General features: G+C 39.6%; 1 protein-coding gene across 1 annotated transcript in view; it reads left to right on the top strand.

The window, feature by feature from the left end:
* VWF (von Willebrand factor) overlaps positions 1-14710 on the top strand; it is a 161910-nt gene that overhangs the window by 88327 nt on the left and 58873 nt on the right. Inside the window, exons 31-33 of the mRNA XM_014938407.1 lie at positions 7800-7943; positions 8912-9076; positions 10996-11039. Coding sequence (XP_014793893.1) covers positions 7800-7943; positions 8912-9076; positions 10996-11039 — 353 coding nt within the window. The remainder of the gene's footprint in view (positions 1-7799; positions 7944-8911; positions 9077-10995; positions 11040-14710) is intronic.

The following is a 14710-nucleotide window of genomic DNA, read 5'->3' on the forward strand; positions in this document are numbered from 1 at the left end:
AAAGTACTTGAGGGTGTAGGCAGAACAAAAAAGAGCAGCCTATACCACAAAGCTTTCCCATGCTTATGCAATATGATAACATCAGGCAAATTTTGGCTCAAGTAACCTATGGAGGAGCTCTGGGGATATTCCAACATCATGAAATTGTGTGCAACTTTACACAAGAAATAACTGAAGAAAATAAAAAAAAACAAAGCAAAACCACAAAACACTAACTGCAACCAAGAGCTGGCCATATAATCCTTCGTTCATCCAGATTCAGTGATCTATGCAAGAGAACTGAGAATCACATAAACATGCCTCCGTTCAGCATTCATAGGTATTTAGGAGAGTCATAGGGAGCACGTTGAGCAATCCCTACAGTAAATACCGCTTAACACTTTATAAAAACATGATTTTGCTTGCTTAGACCATTAGTAAAAGTAGCTCATTTGGGCTGATGTTTTCCGTGCCCACTGCCTGCCTCTGACTCAAAATGTGGAGGAAGCAGGATCTATGTGTCTCAACTGTATTAAAAACATTATCAGGGAAAGAAATGTGTGTTTCTCCCCCCACCTTAGGAAAAAAATCTTAAATATTTTAAATATTTTTTGCTGAAACTGTCTATAATTATTAACGCATTTGAATGGAAACATCCAGCTTTGCCTGTCATGATTAAGAAGGTATAAATATATCCTTTCTAACCATCCACTGTGGTTTGGGAAGCAAAGGCCCACCATAGCACTTTTCTTTATTTGGATCTCTGTCCTGAGTGATGCATTCTATGCATTTTTCAAAATCTTGCCCCAAATGCCCACCCATGCCAGCAGCTGCCTTGATCTAAGAGCTCCCATCCACTGAAAGAGAGAAGTCTTCCTCACTTGCTCCCCCACTGCTGTTTCTGAATTGGTGGTGAAAAGCTCCTTTCTGAAGCCAACTTTGTGTGCCTACTAGTCTCTTCCCTGAGCTGTTTTAATTCACTGTCCTGCCAGGTTTTTTTGTTTGCTTGCTTGTTTTTTTAGTTCTTTTCTTACAAGGTTTGTGAGTTGGATGTAGTCCTGGTGGAGAACCGGGATCATCAGAACCCCTTGGTGGTAAGAGAAATGCAGGATTTGTGACCTGCAGAGCCAGGAAAGCAGAGGGGAGAGGGTCTGGGGCCTCATAGCCTGCTCCTTTCAGTGGTGGTGGACTGTTGGATTGACAGATCTGTGCTGTTCATGAAGAGTTGAGCCATTCCGTTAATTGGCACAGGTTAATGCCAGAATATCAGTGTGGTAAGAATTGACCCAGAATTATTAAAACATCCATTTGTGGGATCAGTTTGAAATAGCTAATTTGTTTCAAAATTAAAACAATCTGCTATGTTCAGTTTAAAAAACCCAATTCAATGTCAAGTCAAGACCCTAAATTTAGATATAAAGACCAGCTTAAGAAACAATCATGGTGGACTCCTGATTAGACAAGTCCTTGATTAAATAAATGCAACCTGCACTATCCACAGTCCAGGTAGTGTTGTCTTTTTCTGTAGCAATTTAAGTACAAAGGAGCCGTTTCTTTTTCACTTCTTTCCCAGGCAGCTTTCAGTATTTGTGGGTGATTAAGACCTCTTGTGGTACTTTTTCTTTTTTTGGTTGAGATGTTGCAGAAGTGTTAGTGAAACCATTGAGGCCACTTAAGGCGCTGATTCACAAGTTCCCGGCAGGAACCTCCGCCTAACTGGAATCCCCTGTCTGTCACAACTCCACAGACCCTCGTGGGGGCTTTATGTTTTACTCCTCGTTTCAGACAAAATTAAAGAAAATAATTGCAAAGGGTTGCTTTTAAGCAGTTTCTGCCTTCCCTGAGGCACCTACCAAATCCATTAAATGTCTGTGCGTTGGTTTATTTTCCTCCAGATTGTCTAATTCTGGGATGAATCTTGCTTTTTTTTTTTATTTCTTGGATGTATTTCAAATGTTTCTAGGGCACCTTGTGTTCTTTCAGTTCATTCCGTGATGTTCAAAATTGCTCCCAGTCTAATATCTGTGATTCAGATTAGCGTGCGTTTTGACACATTTGTCTTCCTTTATCCAAAACATTAATGAAATTATTCAATAAGGCAGAATCTAGTATAATTCCCTGTAGATCCAAGTAAACACCTCCAACCCAATTCAAGAGATTGTCTTTTGTCCTTAAAGCTTGCTTATGTCCATTTAATCAGCCTTTAGTCCTTGCAGGATCCTCTACGTGAACTATTTTGAATTATTACTTCAGAATACAAGTCTGGCTGGTCTTGTATAAGGCAACCAGAAAAAAGGTTCTTACAAAGCCTTTCCTGACTATCAGAAACTCAGCATCAAATGTTCCTGGTCTTAGCTGAGAGGAGAAGACCATGCAGTGATGCCATCCCTTCTCCATTTCTCCCCCCATCTCTGTAGGATATCTTCTGTTGGTTTTGCTTTAATGATTATTCCAAACATGACTTTTGTTTCGTACTCTATAGTGTAGTGAGGAGTGTATCAGCACTGAAAGATGGGGAGAAGGTGCTGTGCTGTAGTGGCAGCCTTTGGAGTGACCTGCCCTTTCTAAAGTAGTCTATTAGATAATTTTATTTTTTTTTAATTTTATTTATTTATTTGTATATTTCTCTGGACATGCCCTATGACTAACAATGATGCCCCACCGACTGAACTGAAAGGCTGCTTGCTCCTGCAAGCTAGGACTTTTGTTATCCAGATAGTCAAATTTGGGAAGGGGGTGTATGTGTGCATGTGTGAAATTAATTGTGGCCGTTAAAATCTGTCAGGGCCAGCATAAGCCTAACGTGTCAGGAGGCAGTAGGAGAAGAGGAGGCAGGAGGTCAGGGACAGACAACCAGACACACATTCCTCATCCCATCCACTGCCTTTGGGAGCAGATTGTTTTATTGTATGTCACGCTGCGCTCAGCTCTGTTATTCTACTGTATGCGATGAAGACTTTTGGCTTTGAGACTTCCATCTTGATTTCTCATGGGTTGTATGCCTAATGCCTAAAATACACCTGAGTATAGAAGTCATTCTGCTTCCAAAGTCCATTTCTTGCCCTTTTTTTTTTTTTTTTTGATCGTGCATTGTGTATGTGAGAAACAGAAACCATTTGTAACAATAATACACTTGACTAACATAATTTACTCCTCTGTTCAGCATGCGGGAACATGTTGACTGCTATTTTGGACTTGGGGTCACGTGCACACACAGTGAAAATCCTTAAAAGTGCATAACCCTTAAGGGTCGTAACAAACCTCCCATTCACTTCACTGGGGTTTGTATAATACCCCTTGTCAATGCTAGCAAATGATGTTTTGGCCACTGTCAGATTTGCTTTAAAGACAAAAAAAAATTGTTTTGTTGCTTTATGGAGCAGGATTTAGGGTATTTTCTATTAGCATTTGTTTTCCTCTAGGGTCCATCACTGAAATAAATGGGTGATGGTGTGGTCCCATACAACTGAAGAGATTTAAGAGCGAGCTACCTCAGAAGGGCCTGGCCCCCTGCGACCTCGGTGCTGCACACTTGCCCTGCCTTCCTTCTGTGGGGAAGGGGCACACACTGGGCCTTCAGCAAGCTGAGGGGAAGGGCAAAAATGGCTGAGAATGATGCACTTTTTTGGGGAATGGTGATTTTTCAGACAGGGTGAGTTGCCTGAGGTAGCTGGCTGGGTGGCCAGGTGGGCAGTAGTCCTGGCTGCAGGGGACTGGGCCCACATGGAGAAGGGGATCCTTCCTTCTGCCAGCAGCTCACTGTGGTACTCACACAGCCAGAAATGCATCTACAGTGTTTGTAGGTATCATAGAATGGTTAGAGTTGGAAAGGACTTTAAAGATCATCTAGTTCCAACCCCCCTGCCCTGGACAGGGACACCTCCCACCAGAGCAGGTTGCTCCAAGCCCCATCCAGCCTGGCCTTGAACCCCTCCAGGGATGGGGCAGCCACAGCTTCTCTGGGCAACCTGTTCCAGTGTCTCACCACCCTCACAGCAAAGGATTTCTTCCTGAGATCTAATCTAAATCTCCCCTCTTCCCATTTAAAACCGTTACCCCTTGACCTGTCACTACCCTTCCTGACAAAGAGTCCCTCCCCAGCTCTCCTGTAGCTCCCTTCAGATATTGGAAGGCTGCTCTAAGGTCTCCCTGGAGCCTTCTCTTCTCCAGGCTGAACAACCCCAGCTCTCTCAGCCTGTCCTCATAGCAGAGGTGCTCCATCCTTCTGATCCTCTTTGTGGCCCTCTGCTGGACCCACTCCAACAGGTCCATGTCCTTTCTATGTTGAGGACTCCAGAGCTGGACACAGTACTCCAGGTTGGGTCTCATGAGCGCAGAGTAGAGGGGTAGAATCACCTTCCACGACCTGTCAGAGCAAGCTGGAGTGGAGCTGGCAGTGGCTCAGATGTCAGCCAGTGAAGGGGTGTACAAGACAAGTGGTATCATAAAGGCAGAAGAATGTGTGGCTCAGACCTAGTAATTGTAAACCTACTTTAATTGTGACCAAGATGTGTGCACACTTTCCAATCTTAATATAGCTTGGTGATATTTATTTCAGTGTAAACATTTTAGGTTTCTTTTACTGGTATGAAAATTGCAGATTACTGTTCCATTGCAGCCCAGTAGTAAGAAAATGTTCAAGTTGGTTGGTTTATCAGCAGTCAATACTTTTTTATTGTGACCTCTGAGGATTTTGGTATTACCCTCCCTGGTGAGATGTAGAGAGGCATAGCTGAGAAGGGACAGCCATCCAGCTCGGAATGGTGACTTTCTGAATCCCTCTAGCAGGGCAAAAGTGTTCATTTGATCATCTCTTCAGACACCTGGCTCTTTTCTCTTGGGCTGGCTTCAAAATATGGGGAGAAATCCAAAGAGTTTTTAGTACACTAAAACAAATTTTCCATGCTTTAAATTGAGTAATTGTTTTTGGGGGACTTTGAAATAGTCCTTGGTTCTATTACAAAGGAACTTGATTTCTTTATTAGAAATTATGAAAATAATGGATTTTCCAGTTTACAGGTATGTATGGAAGTTTCTGAAAATTTTCAGAATTAATGGGAGAAAGATGGAGCTGGAGCAGCTGGTGACCACACCAACCACACAAAAGTCAAAGGGTCATTAAAGAAAGACAAACACAGAAATTCCAAGTACTTTTCAAAAATGAATGAAAAATCATTTGTGATTCTTACTGTGCAAAAGTTTAAGCTACAATATTTGGAGGTTAAAACCTGAAATACTTTTTTTTTTTTTTTTTTTAGCAATTATTTATAGGACAAAAGGGAAATGAGTCAATTTTCTGGCACAGTGACCATCCTGAAGCAATCTTAGAGACTGCAATATAGTCATATTAATTTTTTTTTTTTAATCCCTTAGTTATTTATAGGTAACATGCCATTCTGCATCTAACATGTATCTCTGCAGACATACAGAGCAACTACTGGAAAGCAAAACCATTTGTGGCAATGATTGTGAGACAGCTGTATAGGACGTGAGTTATTCCTGGGGTTAGTTAAATTTTTCTGGTCAGGAAAAATTTGTGAAATGGAATTGCCATCACCCAACTAGTAATGATTTGAGATAGATATCTATATATATATACAAATTTATTTTTTTTTTACCTTCTGATAGTAATTGACATTTCCAAAGATCATTTGATTTAAACAAACATGCATCTTTCAATTTGAATAGGTAACATGCCATTCTGCATCTAACATGTATCTCTGCAGACATACAGAGTAACTACTGGAAAGCAAAACCCTTTGTAGCAATGATTGTGAGAGAGCTGTATAGGACGTGAGTTATTCCTGGGGTTAGTTAAATTTTTCTGGTCAGGAAAAATTTGTGAAATGGAATTGCCATCACCCAACTAGTAATGATTTGAGATAGATATCTATATATATATATACAAATTTATTTTTTTTTTACCTTCTGATAGTAATTGACATTTCCAAAGATCATTTGATTTAAACAAACATGCATCTTTCAATTTGAAAACTATTCCTTAGAGAAATACGTGACCCTGTCTAGACAGAAGATTGTTAGTGGAGGTTAACGGTGCATGATGGATGGAAGCTCATAGGGGGAAAAGCTGATGTGAATCCTGTTCCTCCGGTGGGTATGAGAGGGCCTGGTCGCAGTTCCTGGTGGGTCTTAGGTCTTCTCTTTAGCTGTGGACGTCTGTGTGGAGAGATGACACATGAAGATGAGACTAAGGCTCTGGGGAGGAAATAGTGATAATGGGCCAATGAGGAAGAAGAGGTCTCTGGATAAGGTGGGAAGGGGATATGAGACAGTTGGGGGCTATAAGGCCTATGAGACAACAGTAAAGGACAGGGAAGCAATGGTAACTGAGAAGGGAACGGGACCTTCAAACCAGTACTGTGGCAAAGGAAACATCTGGGCTTTTTTCAGATACCTATTCTGGGCTAGATTCTTCCAAGGAATAAATTCTTCCTGAAAGCCTAATTAAAGCCTTCCAGAATATCCAGTTGCTGTAGCCATGTTATCACTTGTGAATGTGCTGAGGGAGCTTCCTGGAGGTGGTCCATGCTTGTAGCAGCTTGAGAAAAGGATCTTTGCTTTTCCAATGAAAAGGGGTGAGTGTTGAAAGAAGACATGAGGTGCAAAATGCTCAGGTCTGCTAAGGTATTTTGGCAGTGTGCTGGTGAATTGTCTACAATCTGACTCCCACTGTTTTACAAATGTGTTTGTTATTTAAAATTACTCAGTGAATTTCTCAGGCAAGCACATTTCTGCTCCACAGGCCTTGCAGGTTACTCAGAGGAACTAGTTTTTCAGGTATTTGTTATTCACCATTTACTGTTTGCCCTGAATATCACATCAGTCACATGGTATCATTGCTGCTTCCTGACCTGATAACTTCCAAGTCCAAAAGAGCTTTTAAGAAAGCTCCCTATCATCATTCCCAGGATAAATATTTGTGCAAATACATATCTAAGTGCAAGTAATAGCAAATAGCTCTCTTGCTGAGGTCATGATTTTGAACAAAAATTTGCCTGAGTGCTCACAGATGTTAAATAAAAGGGCAGCAGCTACCCATTCAAGCCAGTCTGTGATTTGATTCATGTATTTTATGGGGTTTGATGGGTTTTCTTGGTTGTTGGGGTTTATTGTTTGACTGGTTGTGTTGTTTTGTTGTTTTTTTTTTTTAAATTGTGATTTGATTCATGTGTTTTATGGGGTTTGATGGTTGTTGGGGTTTATTGTTTGGCTGGTTGTGTTGTTTTGTTGGGATTTTTTTTTTTAAATATGGATCACCCTGTTATAGTGTGGGTTAGTCCGAGTCTAGATTTGAGAGAAGTTGCTGGTAGCAGGGAGGGACAAGATACCTTCATACCCATAGAAAAAGTTGACCGAATGATGGAAGGACTAGATCTTCTCTGGGAGCTGAGCAACTTGTGTGTACAATTCAACGGTGTGAAGTTGTAGATCATATAACCACTGGATGTCACTGTTGTTCTGCAATTGGGAAATAAGTACATATTCTTCTACAATATCATCTTTCCTTTTGTGTAGCCAGTGGTAATACTTCAGAGAAGGTAACTGCTAAAGTAAGGAGCATAACTATCCTCGTGGCTAAGGAAAGGCAGTAAAATTCCCATTACTTCAGAGTATTAATAGTATTGGTAGGTTCTTAATAGCTGAGACCTTTTGTGAGGCAGCAATAAAGCGGACGCTAAAACTCCTTTAAGAAGTATTTTCCAGTACTGATAACTTACTAATATAAAGTAAGAGTTAGTTTTAAAGCCTTGCATGAGTTTCCTGTCATAACTTTCATTTATCTATTCATTGCTTCTTAGGAAAAGCCATTGATTTTGTAGTTCAGAACGCGATGTCAGAATCCCATGGAGGGAGGCCCAGCGCCTCGAAGGTCGCCATAGTCATCGTGTCTGGGAGATCAGAAGACACTGTGGAGGCAGCTGCACTTTCTGCAAGGATGAACAGTAAATCTTGTTTCCCTGTCGCTATTTTTTAAGCAGAGTTGTTGCTTTTTAAGTAATACACTAGAACAAACGATGAGAAATTAAGGCACTGGTATGTTCCTATAAGTTCACCGGTATGGACTTACTGTGTGTCATGTTCTGGTAAGAAACAGACCTGAGCAAAATCTGCCTGATGAAGATGCCTCTGAAATACTGGTAAATTCAGGACCAATCTACAATTTAAGCTGAACAGCTTCCATAGGCTTCACAAATTAGTGGCATTTCATTTTCCCAGTTCTTGTGAATAGATGAGGATGCCAGAAACGTGATCTAATGTTATAAATTCAACACTGTTGCAGTACAGTGAATCCTGAAAGGTCCACTGTAATAATAATAAACAGACAGAAGATTTGATCGGATTCTGCACTGACAGCAATATGCTTTTGGTATCAATGTGCACCGTGTTATATTTTTTTCTTTTCTGGCTGTAGTCTCTGTACCTCAGCTTCCTCAGGGTTTCAGCCGAGGTACTTCCTTTGCAGGCTGCTTTGGGAGCTATCGAATAAGGCATGAACTAAATAACAACTATTATTTTTTAATTAAATGACTTGAAAATAATCCAATTGCCACGTAAGTGAAGAAAGCCCCCAACATACTGAGATTTTTTTTTTTTTACATTTAAAAAAAAAAGTGAAGATGCTGTCATTAAATCTTCAGCTGCATTTTGTTGACCATACATGATCATATTATGCTTGGGACTAATAGAGCTCATTGAAGCTAACACTGTGATTAGAGAATCTGCATTTCTGCTCTTAATTGACTTTAGCCTAGGGAGGGAGTAATGCAAGTAAAATATGGAAATTAAATGTTGGAAAACAACTTTTCCTAATTCTTTTTTTTTTTAAGAAGCAAATGAAAAAAAAAAATACAACAAAGACCTCATTCTCCTGTTCATTGCCCATTTAAAACCCTTTCTTTTCTTTTGCTAGGGGTATCCCTGTTTCCAATTGGAATTGGGGACAGGTATGATGAAGAGCAACTAAGGACTTTGACTGGGCCATCAGCTGCTAACAGAATCATGAAGCTTCAGAATTTTGAAGACTTAACCACTATGGTCACACTAAATAGTGAATTTATCAAAAAAGTGTGCATGGGTAAGTTATGTTACGTTATTATGTGAATATCTACACAGAATTCAATGAAAGTGTAAGGAAGAAAAATAAGAATAGAAAAGAATAAGAAAGAATTAACTTTTCCAGGATAACAAATACTGGGGGAAAAAAATGTGTAAGATGTTTTAAACGAACATTTATTTATTTGTAGATAGCAAGGACCCATATCTAAGGAAACTTACTTCAACTCCAGACAGTGTTTTACTACTTTTGCCTCCTTGATCTGTGTGTATGTAAACTTATTGCTCATATTGTTGTTGTTATTTCTATTACAATAGTATCTACGTGTTCTCTCAACAAACCACTGTCTCATCATGTTAGTCATTGCACAGGTTTTTACCAGCTTTACTAGGGCTTAGTTATGTCTCCATTAAAATAAGTGGACTTTTTTTCAGAGCCAAGTACCACTAAGAATGAGGAAGTTGCAGAGTGTGCACAGTCCAGCTTAGAGATATCCGATCAGTCTCCACTGGGATCACTTCTGGCATTTTAAATCTCTCCAGAGCATCAAACAGCTGCCATTTTCTAGATTTAAACAGCTGCCATTTTCTTTCTTTTCTTTTAAAATAAGCTTTTAAAGATGCATTTCCTCTCCTCACACTGTAAAATATGTGATTTTTCTTGCCCTAAATTACATTGATCCAAGATATAGGATGGGGAGCAGGAATTTGAAACCAGTAACTATTTTCTTATTGCAATCTGTGCTATAACCTATTGGTACTAGAGGTGAAAGCTCTGTATTTTTATGAAAGCTTTTCCAACAACAAAAGAAAAGAGTATGCTCAAAAACTTGAATGATAGGTGTCTTATGTTAGACACCTAAAACTGAAAAATTTAGCTCTCCCTTTTGCTGATAGTAAAGCCTTTTCTACAGGGTGGGAAACTACGTTCTTTTTTGTGTGTGTGTGTTTTGTTTTGTTTTATTTAAGTTTCTTACAATCTGTAAAGTATAATTTTCCCCTCCAGACTCATACAGTTGGATTTCTTGTACGGAGGGAGTCTTACTTTATGTATGGAAATGTACCAAAAATAATACTATTAAAAAGGTTTAAAAGATTTCCTAAATGCTTTCAAAATGCATTACTTGAACTGGAAAAGACAGAACACATAGCCCATATATACTAGCATAGTACAGTATTATATAAAGAGTTTGCTAGTCAGAGTTTTAATTTCCTAGACGGTGCTTATCACATTGTGATACCATAGTACTTATATGAAATTACTTTCCATATACCTTTAGGTGTGTTATGAGAGCACGTAAAAATAGAAACTGCAATTCAGTGGGTGCCTTGTGACCATCTAGCTGATCATATAAAAAACTGCCCATCATAGTAATGCCTGAACATTAATGAAACTGAATTGGGGTATTCTTATTGCAGCTATTTTCATACTTAGGCTAGTTGCTGACAAATCTCATCTTACAAATACTCGCTGTATTTATCTTTCTGCATTTAATAAATGGGTGTGTGCATGGGTGTGCAAATCCTCATTGCCTGCTAATTACCAGATATATTCATCACAATTCATCACAAGATTCAGCAGTAAGGCTGGAACCTGCCTCAGAGCTAAAAGCTTCTTTTAAGTACCATCTGGGCAGAGCTGTATGTCAGTACCAGGAGTGCTGTGGAATTACAGCCTGCCTATTGCTCACAGTGTATTTTGGGACCAACATCATTGCAGAAGTCAGGTAATGCTAGCAGAATTTCACTTAAACTTGTACACTTTGGACAAATTCCTGCAGTCTTCAGGTGGGGATTCTCACATTCTAACACCAAAAAAAAACTTTCTTACCTCCTATGTCACATTTTTAAGCAAGCAATTCTGCGTTTTCGTGACCACCACTTACTGAAAAGGCTGCATAAGGGATTGAGATGGCTAAAAGATACCCGTTTCTCTTTCAGACCCTGTCAGAGAATGTATAGATGAGGATGGAAACAAAAAGAAAGTAAGTATATTGCCTGGGTCATTAATTTGGATTTCAAACTACAAAATTCATGCAGGACCTTCTTAGATAACCAGAAAGAAAAGGTGTTGGACAATATTAAATATTAAGAATTATTTTATTTTGGAGGATGAAAATATTGGCTTTTGAACTGATGGGATAACTTTGCACACAAAGGAGACTTCCCCTAATCACATCTGATCTTACAGTGTGTTGAATACTATTGAAGGCAGTGCAGAGCCAAAACTTGTGACAGTGTGTGTCTTCCCTGACAAAGAAAAATGCATTTTTATCTCCTGGTAAAAGAACTTTGGCAAAGCTAGACATGGCTGGAATAAAGGTGCATATATAGGGGGGGAGGCAATGTCATTGTCCGGATCCTTTCCTTCTGCTAAGATACAAGTACCTTGTCCCTGTGAAAACTTCATAGGAAGATAAGTATTGTGTGATAGTCATCTCTGTAGGGAAAGCCATCTCAAGTAATGAAATTAAATTTCTTAGTGTTTGTTTGCAGAAAATCTTTTATTAATCCCTAGAAAATGCTCAGAAATGTTAGTAAACCTATCTGATCTCTCAGAAGTGAACTGCTCTCAGAAAGGAATGATGTAGATGTTATAAGTGGTTCAGTTCCTTCATCTCAGGTGAAATGCCAAGGTTTTTGGTTGTATATGATTCTTCATGAATTTAAAAATATTAGCATAAGCTTGTTGCATATTTTCTAGTAGGGGTGACTTCCTTAATTTGCGTGTTTTCTAGTAGGGGTCATTCTCTTACTTTAAAACAAAAAATAATCAGATCCTTGTTGTTTATTCATTTGAATTGCATGTGTCCAGGCCTCTGGGCTACTAGAAGCAGACACAGGTACACGTAGATAAGTGCTGGGAAGTCTCGTCCTGAATTTCAGACATGTCAGGTTTCATTTTGTTGGTGATAAACTTAAAGCACAATTTCCGTTCTGGCTAAAATGCTTTTGGAAGAAAAGAGACCAAGCTCCATTCCATATTAAAAATGAACCACGTTTTCAAATTCAGGTGGATTTTATGTTACCTCTTCTGTCAGCCAGAAAAAATGGGTTTTAGAAGACACTGCCAACATGGTAGATATTACCTTTTGTGGCAGGCTGTTGTGCATCCTGTGGTGCCTACAGGACACCATGGAAATACTCTGCTGCTGGTGTTGAGCATCCACACTCTGAATTACTCTGCCAACTCCCGGTCAGTAACGTGCCATCTTTGAGCTGGTACCCTCTTCCAGCATAGTCCACAATCCAAGGGATGAAGAATCAAGGCTCTTTCCTGATTCAGAAAACACAGGCTCTGATATCAGTTCCATAATATTTCAGGCGTTACTCGGAGTTACGGCAGGAGGCTCAGTTCCCCAAGTGGGATGTCTGTCATGCACCTGGAGATTGTGGGAACTGATCTCTTGCAGTTTGCGAGGAAATCAGAGTTCTCAGGATCAAAAAACTCAGCCTAAATCCTGTCTAATATCAGGAGTAATGTGATTCATTACTTTTTGTTGTTGTTGTTATTACTTCTACCCTCAAAATGACTGTTGAAGGCAGATTCGTGGCTAAGGTTAGTAGCACAAGGACAGAAGATCACACGTGCTAGGTCAGGCCAAAAATCCATCCAACCCCTTCTATTATAAGGCCAAAAATAGAAATCGGGGAAGAATGTAAGTAAGCACATATGATACTTCCCTGAACTTTCTTAGCCCTGAACAATTTGTGACTCAGGGACACCCTGAGCTGCGAGTGGCATCTCCTTGTGTTTCATAGTGCTCAATATTTTTCTCTTCCATTAATTTGTTCAGTCATTCTTTGAATCCATGTAAGTTTTTAGCACTGGTTCCATCCAGTACTATAAGTTATCATATCCGGTAACTAAATTAGAAGGTGCCAGCTGGTGAACCCAGCTGAGGTACATGGTGCTCTCTCCTGCAGATGCACAGTAAGAGGAAGACTGTGCAAGTCCAGGTCCGTAGGTTCAGAGGTCCCTCAGAGAGGAAGTCTGAGGCTTCCTCCGGTGTTCTGGCAGGCTCATCGGTTTCAGCAGACTTATCCTTCACAATTTAGAAAACTCTGCTTTTGCTTTCCTTTCTCTCTTATTCCTACTCCTACGATTTCATATCAATTGGGATTTAGGTTTTCTTTGTCTTCAGAGTCCCTGCGTTTTCCTTTGCACCAGGATTCTTGGCTTTGTTTGGATCATTCAGTTGATTTTTTTCTTTTAATGTGCTGCACTTCTCTTGTCCAGCTCTTAGATGTTTTCCAATAGATGTCCTGTAAAGGAGTGAAATAAAAACAATTATGTATGGAAGTTAAAGGGTTCTTTGCCAGACTTGCACAGCTGTATATATACCCTTCCAGGTGCTCCGATTTCAGTGAGTTGTAGGCGAGACAACTCTAATTAAAAAACATTCAATTTCTTCCTATCTAAATATTTTTTCCATACTAAAAGCTCCTTATGTTACTGTTTCACAGCTTCCTCTAGGCTCACAAGCCTTAAAAGTATTAAGCCACTTCCGGGACAAGTTCCCTTCTCACTGTCCTGAAAGATACAAAGCAGTATCTAACTAGTAAAATTAAAGCAGTAAATTAACTTGTCTTAAGATGAAAATTTTTATGGCTGAAAATCTGGCAGCTCTCTTTTAGACCTGACAGTATCACCTAGCTCAGAGATACAGAGTAGTACTTTTACATCACTATTCTTGGTTTGCACATCAGTGCCAAAAATAGTCTGTGAACGATGCTGTGTTTACCTAGACATTTTGCCACTTTGCTTTTCTCTTTCATGGGAATGATGAGTAAGCTGAAGAGGAGAGGATGGGACATAACCTTGCCCAACAGCAATTACTTATTTTTTTTTTTTCCCCGTATGTTTCTGCTTGTGAATATCAAGGTGTGTTACCCAGCTCATAGAACCACTGTCTCACTTGTTATTAGTGCTTCTGGACCCACCTCTGAAGAGACAGGTCTGGAAAAGGCTGTTTCCCACATTTGGGGATATTCTTGGGAATGCAGACCTCAGGGCTGAACACTCTGTTTTGAAATTCATTGAGCCTATTTATTGACTTTAGAGCTCTGTGGGATTGGGGCCAGAGAGTTCAGCCTTTTGCCGATATGAATCTTGAGATATTCCAGATTGTGACCACATCTATTTCTCTGTCCTTTAGTAGTATGTAATCGTGGTGCCTTAAAATTTAGGATGTCCTTTAGAAAATGAGAATACAGTTTATATTTTATTTTTAATTTTACAAAACCACTGTGTATGTCTAATAATATTAGTCTGGTAAATGACCAATTTCCCTTCTGGAAGGGAGGAAGTGTTTTGAAATTTTGGAGATGCGGATAAAATAACTAGAGTATTCCACGCCTTTCCAGCTTGGAACAGATATTGTTAATTCCTGCTGTGCCATGACCATCTGTGCACAGAGCTTTTTCTAAAAGTTTTATGGCTTATGAAAACTAAAGGCTTCGACATTTAAAGAAAAGCTGAGGGGAATTCTTTATTGACAACGCTATCCATGCATGCTGTAGGATGGCTAAGCCAACAATAGATGGAGTACCAGATAATTCATTCTGCTGTGACAAAACATCTCCTATTCTAGACTATTATCTTTTGCTTGGAACTGCGTTGCCAGCAGGTCCAGAGAGGTGATTCTGCCACTTT

Source organism: Calidris pugnax, unplaced genomic scaffold (assembly GCF_001431845.1).
Source record: "Calidris pugnax isolate Ruff unplaced genomic scaffold, ASM143184v1 scaffold47, whole genome shotgun sequence".
Lineage (NCBI taxonomy): Eukaryota > Metazoa > Chordata > Aves > Charadriiformes > Scolopacidae > Calidris > Calidris pugnax.